We start from the raw sequence: 13,705 nt of genomic DNA on the forward strand, positions 1-13,705 counted from the left end.
TGACCCATGACCGGTCAAACTGGAGAAGCAGCACCTGAAATGGTACTGATATCCTTCCAAGCTAATCAGGAACACTCAGAGATGTGGCAGGAGTGTCTCACAAACAACCTGCTTACCTGCCATTCTTTGTTGAAGAACGTTTTAAAAAAACCTGCAGTTTACAAAAGCATGTACCACCGGACTTAATGACAGATTCTATCCCATTGTTATCAGACTCTTGCACGATAAGGTGGACCCTGCCTCACAATCTACCATGTTATGATCTTGCACTTTATTGTTTACCAGCACTGCACTCTTTTGATAGCTTTTACATTTTGTTCTGCATTGTTATTGTCTTACCTTAATCTAGCTCAATGCACTGTGTAATGATTTGATCTGTATGAACAACACGTAAGATAAGCTTTTCACTGTATCTTGGTACATGTGACAATGATAAATCAAAACCAACACCAAAACAAAAGAAAAACTGTTAATGCTTCAGATCACAGACCCTTCATCAGAACATTGAAAGTGAAGAAACAACAGGAAAAATGGGGCGGGGGATGGGTGGAAGGAGGTAATATCTCTGACGTATGTCTGTTGATCTAATGTGGGAGTTAAGATAAGATTCAGCTTCTTTATCTGTATGAGGTGTTTCCAATGGTAAGATCATGAGATGAGGGCATGCATTGTAAAAGAAGAAAAGTGAGGGTGACCCAATTAAAGCCTACCAAATATTGAAAGGTTTGGGTAGAGTGGATGAGAAGATGTTTCTAATAGTGGGAGAGTCCAGGGCTAGAGGGCATAGCCTCAGAATAGAAGGGTGTCTCTTTAGAAAAGAAATGAGGAATTTCTTTAACCAGAGGATGGTAACTCTGTAGAATTCACTGCCACAGATGGCTGTCGAGGCCAAGTCATTAGATATATTTAAAGCACAGGTTGATAAGTTCTTGATTAGTAAGGGTGTCAGAGGCAGAAGAAGGGGGTTGGGAGGGAAAATATATCAGCTATAATGGAATGACACAGCAGGCTCAATGGGCTGAATGGCCTAATTCAGCTCCTATGTCTTATGTTCTTGTGGTGTAAAAAAGATAACCGGAGGTAAAATGATAGCAGATAATGACCAATTCTGATACAAACAGAAGAAGTGAATTATCTAACATTTGGCATTTGATATTGAATTCCACAATCTACAATGTGCCAGACAAAAGAGAGAGCTAAGTTTATATAGGTCAGCACAGCATCATAGGCCGAAGGGGCCGTACTGTGCTGTACTGTTCTGTTCCATGAGGTGTTACTTCAAGCCTGTGGCGGGCCCAGCAATGACAGTGCAGAAGGCTGGAGGGAGGAAGCTCAGAGCGGAGAGGGCTATTAAAATGGCCAGAGGCTCAGAAGCTCGGGATCACTCCTGCGGATTAGGTACAGGGACGCCGCAAAGTGATCTCCCTATATTGACAAGGCCACATTGTGAACAGCAAATACAGTATATTGGATTTTATTTATTGAGATACAGTGCAGAATAGGCCCTTCCAGCTCTTTGAGCCACACTGCCCAGCAATTTCCCTGATTTAACCCTAGCCTAATCAACTTAAAATGCCCAACTACCCTACCAGAGTTAGTGCAAGTGTATCACTGCTTTACCTAGAATGCCTGTTTGGAAAATTGAATGGTAAGAAGAGGTGAAGGGACAGGCTTTGCACTTCCTATGGTTGCATGGAAAGTAACTGCCATATGGTAAGGAGTGGGGGAAGGGACAGGGAGGCATGAACTGAGTGATCCCTTCAAAATGATGAAATGGAATTGAAGGGAAATGTGTGTCCAATTGTGGACCCTTGTTGAAGCTGGCAGAAATGATTGATTGCAGAAGTTGGTGGGTTGGAGGATATGGACCAGGAGAATTCCATACAGGAGAAGGACTGAGAGCTGAGATGCAGGTAATAGATATGATGCAGTTCAGAGATCTGTTCATCATGGAAGAGTGGATGCCATGGTTCAGGAAAAGTCAGCTGTTTCCACATTGGCCTCATTAGCCACAACAGAATACAAAAAAAATAGCAGAACTAAGTTATCCCTGATCCCAAGGGACTATCGAAGATGATGATCACAACATAATTGAAGCAAGACATCTCTAACACAACTCTATTCACTGGCCTCTCTGGATTCTCTTCATAGCCTCAATTATTGTGCTTCATAACAGCTGATATATGGAATTGTTGTTTTGCCTTTTATTGTTTTCAGAACCAGAAATAAAACTGAACGGCATGCACTATAGATATAGAGTTTCTTAAAAAGAGAGAAATTCAACTTTGGCTACCAGCACTAGACATGTGCAATGGTAACTGGACATCCATTTGCAGTGAATACTATGATGACTGATATTCTCACAACCATTTAGTAATATTATCCAAAAACTAAGTTCTCCCTGCTTATTTCTAGAAAAAGGAGGATAAACTAAATAAACAGAAGCCCAATAGATCCTTCACTCATTTATATCACTATCCTTTGTAGTATTTCAAAACATTGGTAATATTGATCAAAATAGCAACAGGCAGTTACACAGAGAGTAAAGTGCTGTCAAAGCAGGCAACATATCTTGAACATTACAATTAGTAAAATAGTGCAACTTCTAACATAAAAGTTACAATTGTTCATAAAGCCCAAAAGGCAATTTGATCCCGATAGCTGTAAGCAAGCTATTGCTGAATAAGCATTAAAAAGCGAAATAGTTAAAGCCAGATTGATAAGAATTTTTTTAGAACTTTAAAAATTGTAATGATTTTAATGTGTGTAGTTGATTGAAGCACTAAACTTCAATGGAAAATGTACTGAGATAATGTGTTTACCATACTGGTGGAGCTAATTAATTCCATATTAAATAATCATAGCAGAATCATTTATCATTGTAGGTAAACTATCAAAAACATGTTGGTAATATTTATCCCCACTAACGCTAAGCTGACATAAAATAAATATACGAGAACAAGCAAATTTAAGAGGGTCTCTCATGAGATTACTACAGTGCACTAACCTAAAAACTGATAAATATAGGGGCACAGACATTGAATTTAAAATAATAGTTTGCAATTTTTATTTCTTAGATTTTAATACAAGGACAGGTGCTGTGGCTGGTGTGGAAATCATTTTAAAAACATTATTCTTTGCCCTAAAAGAAATTATCAGAAGAAATTTTAGAGAAGTGAAACTCACGCCTACTGTAATTAAAATGGTGTTAGAGAAATGATCTAGAGCATAAAAAAATTGCTTTTGTTTATAGTTAGAACTCAACACATGTTGTGAATCAACAGCCACATTTCCCTAAATTTTCAGTGTCCACTTGTGAAACCACCAGCTTCCTTGCAGTCCACTCTAATGCATTTGGCAAACAAATAATTGACCACACTTTTCTATCAAGCAAATAAATACGGGCAGCAAAATGAAATATTTCGAGCCAGTGAGCAGGATTGCACATTATGGTTTATGTGAACAACATTTTTCTTTAATAAAAATAATTTTCTACATCTACAGTACTGTGCAAAAGTTTATATATATATATATATATATATATATATATATATATATATGTATATATATATAGCTAGAGTGCCGAAGATGTTTGTGCAGTACTGTAGTAATTTTTTGTTTTGCACTGCACTGCTGCAGCAAAAAAAATCATGACATATGTGAATGAGGGTCAGATTGATTCTGATATGGGTCTCCTTTGTGGAATGAGGGTGGGAAGGGGGCAGGGAGAGGAGAATCATGGTTGGGAAAAGGAGAAGCAAGAGGGGAGAGAGCAGGAAGCACCAAAAAGTAATTCTGAAATGATCAATAAACCAATTATTTGGAATCAAATTGCCTTGGCTGGTATCTCAGGGCCGGGTGTGTCTGTACCCACACCACCCCAGCCCCGGCATTCCTTCTCTGCCACCTGTCCAAAACCCTCCCATGGTGCTACACCCTCGCCATTCTCAACATCCTTTGCTCCTGCCAGATTTACAAACTCACTCTCCGCACCACGTTGGCAAATACAATAGTGTCCACAGTCTTAAGCACGCTAGCTATACAGATGTGCTTAAGACTTTCACACAGTATTGTATATCACTACTTATTTTGCAATTCCAACAGTGACCTTTCAAAATGATTAGCTACTACTTAAACATGTTCCTGGATCAATTCAAAGCAATAAAGTCAACTTGATTTGATCAAAATGCATTTCTGCAATACAAATCCTTTCACTAATGTGTGCAAGCCCTGCTGATAAGCAATTAAAAATATACGTTAGTGTTTTAAGAACACTGGCAAAATCCATGGAGTACAATGCATCACCAGAAAGCTCCATCCCTCGCCCTTCTTCATTTCTTGCCGGTCTCCATATATAACAAAGTTCCTGTCCCTGACAGTGTTCGTGTTGATGTAATGCCCCCCCCCCCCAACATCCTAGAGAAATAAATCTGGAGCTGCCACTTGAACGTGATAAAATTGAGTAAAACACATCGTGGATGTGGGCAAAACAGGAGTTGAACATTTCAAATTCAAATCCTGCTTTTTCTGTCAGGAACCATAATTTCTATGAATATTTAGTTCTGCTGCATTGCCTGAAAAACATATTTGAAAATGGAGACATGGTAGTCTCTTTAAATCCAGTAATGTTGTACACTTCAATACTCTCTCCAAGAGGCCCATTATGATCCAAAAGTGTGTGTGGGATTCTCGCTTAACAATTAATAACTTGAATATCCACCTAATAAATAATGCTTTTCCTGTAAATGCAAATCAAATTTAATCCCAAATTTTACCAACAATTAACTCAGAGTTGTGCTCATGCCAGTGGGAGGGGGAAAAAAAAACACAATCTGAGACTTGGGTGAATTAAACAGCAGCTCTGTAACACCATCTCCCTCCTGAGATCACTGAGAGCTATTTAGATTAGTGGGTGTGAACAGCAATTTGGATAGGAATATGACAACTGAAAGAATGCACAGAATATAACTGGGTGGGGTCCATACATTTTCCTTTTGAGAAATCCACAATGATTATTAATAGAAACAATTATTTTTAGTTCCCTAATTAGTGTCCCATAAAACACTTTCTCTACTACTTCTTCCTCTTTACAAGTGCATTTTATCTGACTTCAAAATATATGATGCTGGAGGATATTTTGTACACTATTGAAATTTCATTATGAAGCCAGGTAACAAAAATAATTAAGGAATGGAATGTGACATGACACTTCGTTCATCACTGTAATAGGGAAAGATTATCAACACAATAACCACAAGATGTAAAGCTGTAATTCTGTACATAATTTACTATCAGCTTCTTGCCAAAATGTAAGAAGTTTGTAAAGTTATTTTCACTTTGGAATGTTTAAATTGCCAGGCAAGATCTTAGTGATTAAAAGAATTGTAATGTAACATAAAATGACTACAATTTGTAGATCAAAAACAGCTTTTAAACATTATCATAAAAATGGTATTAAGATTCTTGAATACATCAGTTTAAAAGCTGTACATCTGTAGACCTTTCGAAATCAGAATAATTTTATATAATGCCTGCACATTAATGTTTCTATTCCTCTTTTACTTTCCATTACTAATCATTGCTTTTATCTCTGCAGCTACATAACACTCATTTTTTAAAATTGGAAACAAATCAGAACAGTCAATTGGAGGCCTCAAAAGTCAGTACTAGAGAACATTTATTTAAAATTTCCTCATTCCAGATCAGGGCATAATGAATCAGTACGTCTGTAACTCATCATGTCAATGTGTGCAAGTCCATGGCTTCCAGATAGAGGCAACACAAATGGACAGGGCGGTAAAGCAGGCATATGGCATGGTTGCCTGCATTGTTTAGAGCAAGGACTGTAAATATTGGAAGGTCCTGTTACAGCTGTATAAAACTTTGGTTAGGCCACACTTCAAGTATTGTGTGCAGTTCTGGTCACTGCACAACTGTGCAAAGAAGATAGGAAATAGTGGAGCCGTATGATTTCTTGAGTCTATTCTGCCACTTAAATGGATCACTTCTCAAGTCCATTGCCCCGTTTTATTTACATATACCCTGATTATTCTGATATACAGAAATATTTTAACCTGAACCCTGAATCATTGACTGAGCATCCATATCTCCTTGGAATACAGAATTTCGAATATTAGGTTTAAAAGACACTTTTCACTCTTAGAGGAAACAGCTTCTCATCATCCATCTTGTCAATCCACCTCGGTGAAATTACCTCTTAGCTTTATCTCGAGTGAGCGTAGGATTACCCTGCACAAAGTTCTCAAAATAGGGCATAACCTGCTTCCGTGAAACAATCTGGTGAATTTCTGCTGTGTTGCCTCTAAACAAATACATCTAGCCTCTGATATAGAAAGAAAAATTGCACATGGTTCATCAGATAAGGTTTCACCAACATCCGGTACAATTGCACCAAGATTTCCTAATTTATGGTCTGCAACATCTCTGTGATAAAGTCCCAATATACTAATTGTTAGCTCCACCTGAACATTGTACATTTTGTGTACAAACATTAAGCAGAACCTTTGATATTTATTTCATCTGCTTCCTTCTTGTGCACCCACTTAACCTACAGTATACCCCTTTGCAAACTTTTGCATCATTTTCATATCTCAGTATTGTTTTTCAAATGTTTTATTTTAAGCGAACCTATAAACATGATATTTTATTCCTTTGCTAAACTATTAAAATAGATCACATACAATGGAAACCATTGATTCTTGTTGCATTCCATTCGTAAAAACCTGTTAACTTGAAAATAACCCATTTATTCTTGGTCTCCATTTCCTGGCCAATAGACAATCACCTATTTTCTACATTGCACTGAACCTCAAGAAGTCTACAGGCTGATAAGCCTTATATTAGTAGTGGGAAAGTTAGTGAAAGGGATTCTGACAGACAGGCTGCATTTGTATTTCGAAAGGCAACGACTGATTAGAGATGGTCAGCATGGGTTTGCCTGAGGGAAAAACACGTCTCTCACATCACAGACTACACAGACAGGGTGATAGACATTGTCTATTGGACTTCCGTAAGGCTTTTGACAAGATCCTGTGTGATAGGCTGGCGTGGAATGTTAGAACCCATGCAATCCGAGGTTAGTTAGCTAAATAGTTACAAAATTGTCCTAATGGTAGAATGCAGAGGAATGTTCTTCAGGTTGGAGACCTGTGACTAATGGTGTGCCGCTGGTATTGATGCTGGATCCTCTGTTGTTTGTCATGTGTACTAATGACCACTATGTTTGCAGATAACACCAAAATTGATGGTTTGAAGAATGTAGTGCAACGTTACAACAGGACAACTGGGAAAGTGACAACTAGGAAAGACATGATTAACCTAGAGAGTGTGTACAGAAAATTCACAAAGTGTTGGCTGAATTGAGGGGCTTGAGGTAGGTCTGATTTTCCTGCAGTGAAGAAGGCCAATGAATAACATGATTGGACATGAAAAGTTTCTGACATTTAGGATGTAGTCAGAGGGCTAAAACATTACTTTCACCCACACTGGTGAGCATAAATATATTAAAATTCTGAGATTTCCATGATAACCAATTATCTGGATTGCCCTGTAAAATGTACCATACACCATCTCTTCCATCCTCTGATTGTTAATAATCAAAATGAGTATTTTGCAAAAAAAATCTACAGGCTTAATGTGAGAGACAGGAAGTTTAAATGGCTTTGAGGGGTAAACTTTTCCACACAAAGAGAAATTGGTATCTGCCAAAGGAGGTGGTGGAAGCAAGAACAGTAACAATGTTTGAGAGCACTTTGACAAGTGTTTGAATGAGCAAGATATGGATATAGAATTAATGCAGGTAAATTGGGTTAATGTAGATAGGCAAGATGGTTGGTATAGAAGTGGTGGGCGGGAGTCCTGTTTCCATGTTGTAAATCTCTGTGACTCAATTGCGTATTTTGAGAAATTAACACCAGCTTTACAGTTCTGTGGTCAATCATTAGAATACAAAAGAAATGCTTTAGACTATCAATTTAATCAAATAGGAATCAAAATGAAGAAAAACAAACTTCAAAGCATTGTTGGTGAGGAAATCGTATTTTGGCAACAAATAGAGAAGTGCATGGCTACGTCTGAAAACAAAACATCAGGAGCACAATATTGTATTCCTGAAAAGAAACTAGACTATATCTTCAGGTTTAGAAACCAGTTCAGAAATTAGGAGCAATGTCTGCTTTGCAACACATCATGTGACTGCTATATCCAAACTGAAAAAGTTGGTGGAAAGTCAACAAATTGTTCACTTCACGGTATTTATTATGACCAGCTTTCTATACGTCCTATTATTATTTTGAGCCACACTATATTACCAGCAATCACAGACACATCTTAAACTTGAAGAACTTGAAGTACCTCCAAAACACCAAAACATAATACTGGGAGGATCTGTACGAATTTGTATTTTTGAGATATCTGTTACTTGGAATATGCAAATTTTCTGAACTTGATACATGAAACCCTTAAATATTTCCTGTCTTTTTATTTGAGAACAAGAAAATACACTGTGCTTCAGAAAAGGTTTCTGATATCTAGGATGTAGCCAAAGGGTTAAAACATTAACTTCACCTACATTGGTGAGCACAAATATATTAAAATTCTGAGATTTCCATGATAACCAGTTATCTGCCATCTGACTTTTAAACTGTACCATATTCTATCACTTTCATCCACTGATTGTTAATAGTCAAGTTGAATATTTTGCCTAAAATTTCCAAAGATTTAAAGAATATACAAAAAACTTTGAATGTTATTTGGAGATTTTTTTCTGTATTCCTTCCCATTTTCATACACTACATTGCTTTTGCTTAGATAAATTAACCTAACAATGATTTATGGTTACTGGATTTAGCAAATAATCTGTATTTTATTTGAATGTTGGGCAAAATAACATAGATATAGAGAATAGTGATTAAGGAGGATTTCACAGTTTATACCACTGAAAGTAGAGAGTAAATTGAAGAAATTGTGCTTTCAAAGACAAGTAATCTACAATTTCCACCTTCAGAAATTGCTTTTGGAAATAGCTGTCATTCTATCATTGTCTAATTGTACAATTGGCCATAAGACAGCTGCCTCAATGGGTTTTCATTTGTGACAAAAAAGTAGCACTCCGCCAAAATTTACTAGAATGGTAAACTCCTGATTGGGCTCTTGGTACTCCCCATCATTTACTGTGATGGGATTAAGCTTGTCTGAAGTTGCTACAATGACAAAGGGGGTACAATTTCATCTCTAATGAAGCAAATATATTGCTGATGCTGCTTAAAGATCAAAATGAATGAATAAATAAATTAGAAGGTAATCTTAAAACCCTAAAATGATACCAGAAAGTTACACGACCATAGTTGTCAAGTTACACTTACTGTTTCACTGACAACTAGTTTTATATGGTATGTCTATCAAAGTACGACACTTAAGTGTACTGACCATAATTTAAGAGAACCCCAACAAATTTAAGATTATTTCATAAGATGTAAACCATTGCCCAGAATGGATCTTAACATTTCTTTTACAATTATTGATAGTTAAAAGAAAGTGCAGCAATTTAACATTAATTTATACATTAACTTTCTTGAAAACATTAATTTAGTTTTCATAATAGGAAGAAACTGATGAATGAACTATTTTACTTTTCCCCAATGGCAACCCAATTGAAACTTTATCTTGCCAATAAAAATCTGAAATCCCACAGCACTCACAAATCCACAGCTTTCCACAAAAGTACTATACATGTGCTTAAAAGCAGATGTGAAAAGGCAATGCATTTAGCTATATATCTGAAATTGGGAATATATTTTAAGATAGAACAGTTAGTTGATAGGGATGTGATTAACTGAGATTTATTTTCAATACTGCAGATAATTGGGTGCCAACAATTCAAAAAATGTTTAAAATCAGCACTGAATTCTTATACTTAATGCAAATCATCCATTAAATTTCATATTTTTACCTTCACATCTTCTTCCAAAAATCAGATGTATATTCTGCATTACATTATAAATGTTCCAGAGTATGCTTCCCCAATCATTCAACTTGGACAGTACTTTGGGGCTACAGAAGAATTCCCAATAAAGACATCTGTATCTTCACATGTTTAAGTGATTGGGCTATAACAAGCTCCCTTTCCCTGAAATGCTTCTCTACTTCAAGGCAGCTGGAGTTAGTAAAACAGTTTTAAGTATTCTGTCTTCTGGAACAACTGTGGGATTAGATCCCACTTCAGTGAATTGAACGTTAGAATTTATGGTGACATTACAGCGCAGTATATGGGAAATACTGTACTGTTGTAGGTTTCACCTTTCAGATGAAACCAAAGCCTCACCTACACTCTCAGGTAGACACAGAAAATCCTGTGGCACAATTTCCAGCAGGCATATGCTCCTTCTTGGCCAATTTTTGTCCTTCAACAAATCTTACCAAACTAGTTCATCTACCTTTATCAAGTGCCAAAATTGCCTGTTACATTTTCTACATTACTGCAGTCGTTACAATTCAGAAGTACTTCACTGGCTGTAACGCACTTTGAGGCTCCTGGAAAGGTGTTGCATAAACGCAAACCTCTCCTTCTTTTCAATGGTATCAGTCTAGACATGCCCAAGTCTTACCTGCAATCAGAGTGCATACCAACACTAGCCCTCAGCTATCAAAAAACTACAGTTACTAAGACCACAGGTTCAGCCTCTCTCAGGTAAACCACTTCCTGAACAATCTTTCAAAACGTACTAGAGTTTTCAGCACAAAATATGATTATCTCAGGAATGTGAAAACATCTTTAGCTCCTTTTTTGCCTTCTTGTGCTGATCTTGGAGATGGAGTAGCAGATGTCCCACCATATGGACAACTGTCAAAATCTAAGTGATTCAATGTGCACTCCACAGCTGGGATGTATCCACTGTCCCACATTCCCGTGCCACACAGCTTACAAAGATCATGTAGGCTGCAGGGGATTCTGGGCAAGAGGCGAAACTGGTACAAAAGACTCCGAGCCTGTAGAGAAGGAAAAAAAACAATCTCAAATTAACTCAACAAGCTTGAATGACACTTCACTCACTTAAATATTTCATTAAATAACTTTAAAATATATTCCACTTTGGTACAAAAGTTGTTAAGCACTTGCTCTTGGCCCTTTGTACATCTAGTGGCCGGAGAAAACCTGTACACATTTGCAAAAATGGAACTAATTTGCTAGACCATAGAGGTACAGGAGAATGGTTTAAACCCAAATCATCCCGACCACCACTCATTCACCTCATCAACTGACTGCCCTCAAAGCTAAACCCGATAGAATTCATTACTCCTCTTTGATGAATCCCACATTCCCCCACTTTCATCAGCACACAAGAGGTCATTTAACTGGCTTCTGATTGTACTGTTCACATATTTGCAGCATCAGTTTCTACAAATATATAGGCATTTTAGATTTAAACCAGTTGATAAAGGAAAATAATGTAAACACATGATAACATTAAAATATGCCAAGCTGCTTAGCTCCTTGCTATTAAGATAAATAAAAAGTATGTTCTTTTTCTTTTTGCTGTTTACACAAGGATGTCAAGAGCTTGGTATCTTGATTATGATCATTTCACAGTGGCCTGCCACTGAGAATCTTTATTAAAATAGCATTCACCTGGTGGCCAAGCTAAAAATAGTATTCTCCCTGATTTTGTTTAAAATTGAGCCTAAACTAAAACTGGCATAGAAAAAAACCCTGATGTTAATTAACTAATGGCCGTTCACAGGTAGCATTGGAAATTTACATAAATTGCTGTGTTCCTCTTTTTTTTTAAGCTTCTTCATTAAACCACCAAAGTGTTACATTTTCCATCTCCAATGAAAGTCAACAGAGAGCCTGTATACAGTGCATTGAAATTAATGGATCATTCAAGAAACAAAAAAAGGCATTGGTTGAAAAATCATTCCTTATGAACAGGCTGCAACTGGTAATAGCTTGAGGATCAATTGTCAATTGCAAATGTTTTGAATATAAAATTGGCCTCCAGATCTTCCTCAATCTACAGCTAGTACTCACTTTAGACTTTTAAGTGCCACCCACTTTACTTCCCCTTATCTCCTTTGCACTCATGTTCTTCCCACTCCTAATTAAAAATTATTAAAATACAAGTCATCTGGTTCTGTGTCTAGGCTGTCCATTGTCATAGTTAAAGCCATACAATGAAAACTGTCCAAAGGCCTTTCTCATAATTACTTTTAATTTTGTTTGCCAACTCCTGGAACTGTTTTAAGAAATACTTAAAATGATATTAGATCCAAATGAAACATGTAGCTGAAGTTAATCTTTTGCTTTGTAAATGTGCACAGAACATAAATGGTTAGAAGTATTGGCAGATATTAGTCACACAAAATATTGTACCATAATGGACTGTGTCATGAAGGCCACATGCTGATTGTTTGGGAATTCTTGTGTGGGTATGTAAATGATGTAGCTTGCCCATCTGAGCGAACTGAGTGTAATTAGGCCCTCATTGCTGATGTTAGCTTGAAAGATGGTATTCTTGTCTCTTTGTGGTATGGGGGGGGGGGGGGGGAAGCATTCAGAATTTTGCCTGCAGTTTGATTCTATGCATGATACGGTTATTAACAAGTTGCTGGACCTCCTACCTTCTTTCCACCCATCAATTCTTTGAACAATTTTCTTTTTGTCAGACTTTGGCTTTCAGTTGCCTATAGAATGCTTTGTTTTTCAAAGTGTGGTGCAGCTTCTAATTCAAGAACGTCATGTTATTTGTAACACGCACAAAATGCTGGAGGAACTCAGCAGGTCAGGCAGCATCTATGGAATGGAATAAAGAGATGACATTTCAAGCCAGGACTCTTCATCAGGATTGAAAAGGAAGGAGGAAGAATCCAGAATAAGAAGTTGAGGGAAAGGAGTACAAGCTAGAAAGTGATAGGTAAAGATGAGATTCTGTAGATGCTGAAAATCCACAGCAACACGTACAAAATGCCGAGGAACTCAGCAGGTCAGGCAGCATTTATGTAAATAAATAAACAGTTAATGTTTCGGGCTGAGATGTTTCATCAGTTGATAGGTGAGGTCAGTTAAGGGGGGAGGTTGTTAATTTCTTGTTACAAGCTCTTGTTATTTAGTTCTTGGATCTCCCTGTCACTTTCATCAAACTAGTTCTGGACTTTTTCCTCTAGAAAATCCAAGAGTCACTTCAAAAGTACCAACTAAAATGAACTTCAGGGCTGCAAAGATACTGGGACACTGTGCAGATCTTGATGGGTGAGGGTCACTAGACTGTGAGAAAAGCATTTGTTATGGTGTCATTGATATCTTCAACATTGGTTTTTATGCAGCAACATTCCTGGTGGAGATGGTGGAAATTTAGCAACTATCTGTCCAACAATCATCGATGGTGATAGCGGCATTTTAGGACATTACTAGGTAGGCTGTGTTCTGTACCCAAAGCCTGCTGAGATGCTAGCAATGTCATGTCAACAGTTGCTGAGGGAAAGTCACCAGTGATAGTGCGGGGCTTTTTCCTCAGGCTTGAGATGACTTCTGCCACAGGCTATGGGCTAGGGAGATGCCTAGAGGATGGAGAGTAGGACAGAGAGAATAAAAGATGGAAATGGGTGCCTAGTAAAGGAAGGAGGAAGGAATTTAAACCGCTGGGTGTCAGAGAAAAGGAAGGAAGTGTAAGTGTTGGGCAGAGGAGAG

At 37.4% G+C, this 13,705-nt stretch overlaps 1 protein-coding gene across 8 annotated transcripts in view; it reads right to left on the minus strand.

Moving 5' to 3' along the window:
• Positions 1-3,583: 3,583 nt before the first annotated feature.
• The window catches only part of tbc1d16 (TBC1 domain family, member 16), a 120,085-nt gene continuing 109,963 nt past the window's right edge, over positions 3,584-13,705 (minus strand). For all 8 annotated transcript variants that reach the window (XM_063074480.1, XM_063074479.1, XM_063074478.1 and 5 more), the window contains one exon: positions 3,584-11,007. In XM_063074480.1, the coding sequence (XP_062930550.1) occupies positions 10,768-11,007 (240 nt within the window). In that variant the 3' untranslated portion in view covers positions 3,584-10,767. The remainder of the gene's footprint in view (positions 11,008-13,705) is intronic.

The sequence above is a fragment of the Mobula hypostoma genome, chromosome 22 (assembly GCF_963921235.1).
Source record: "Mobula hypostoma chromosome 22, sMobHyp1.1, whole genome shotgun sequence".
NCBI classification, from domain to species: domain Eukaryota; kingdom Metazoa; phylum Chordata; class Chondrichthyes; order Myliobatiformes; family Myliobatidae; genus Mobula; species Mobula hypostoma.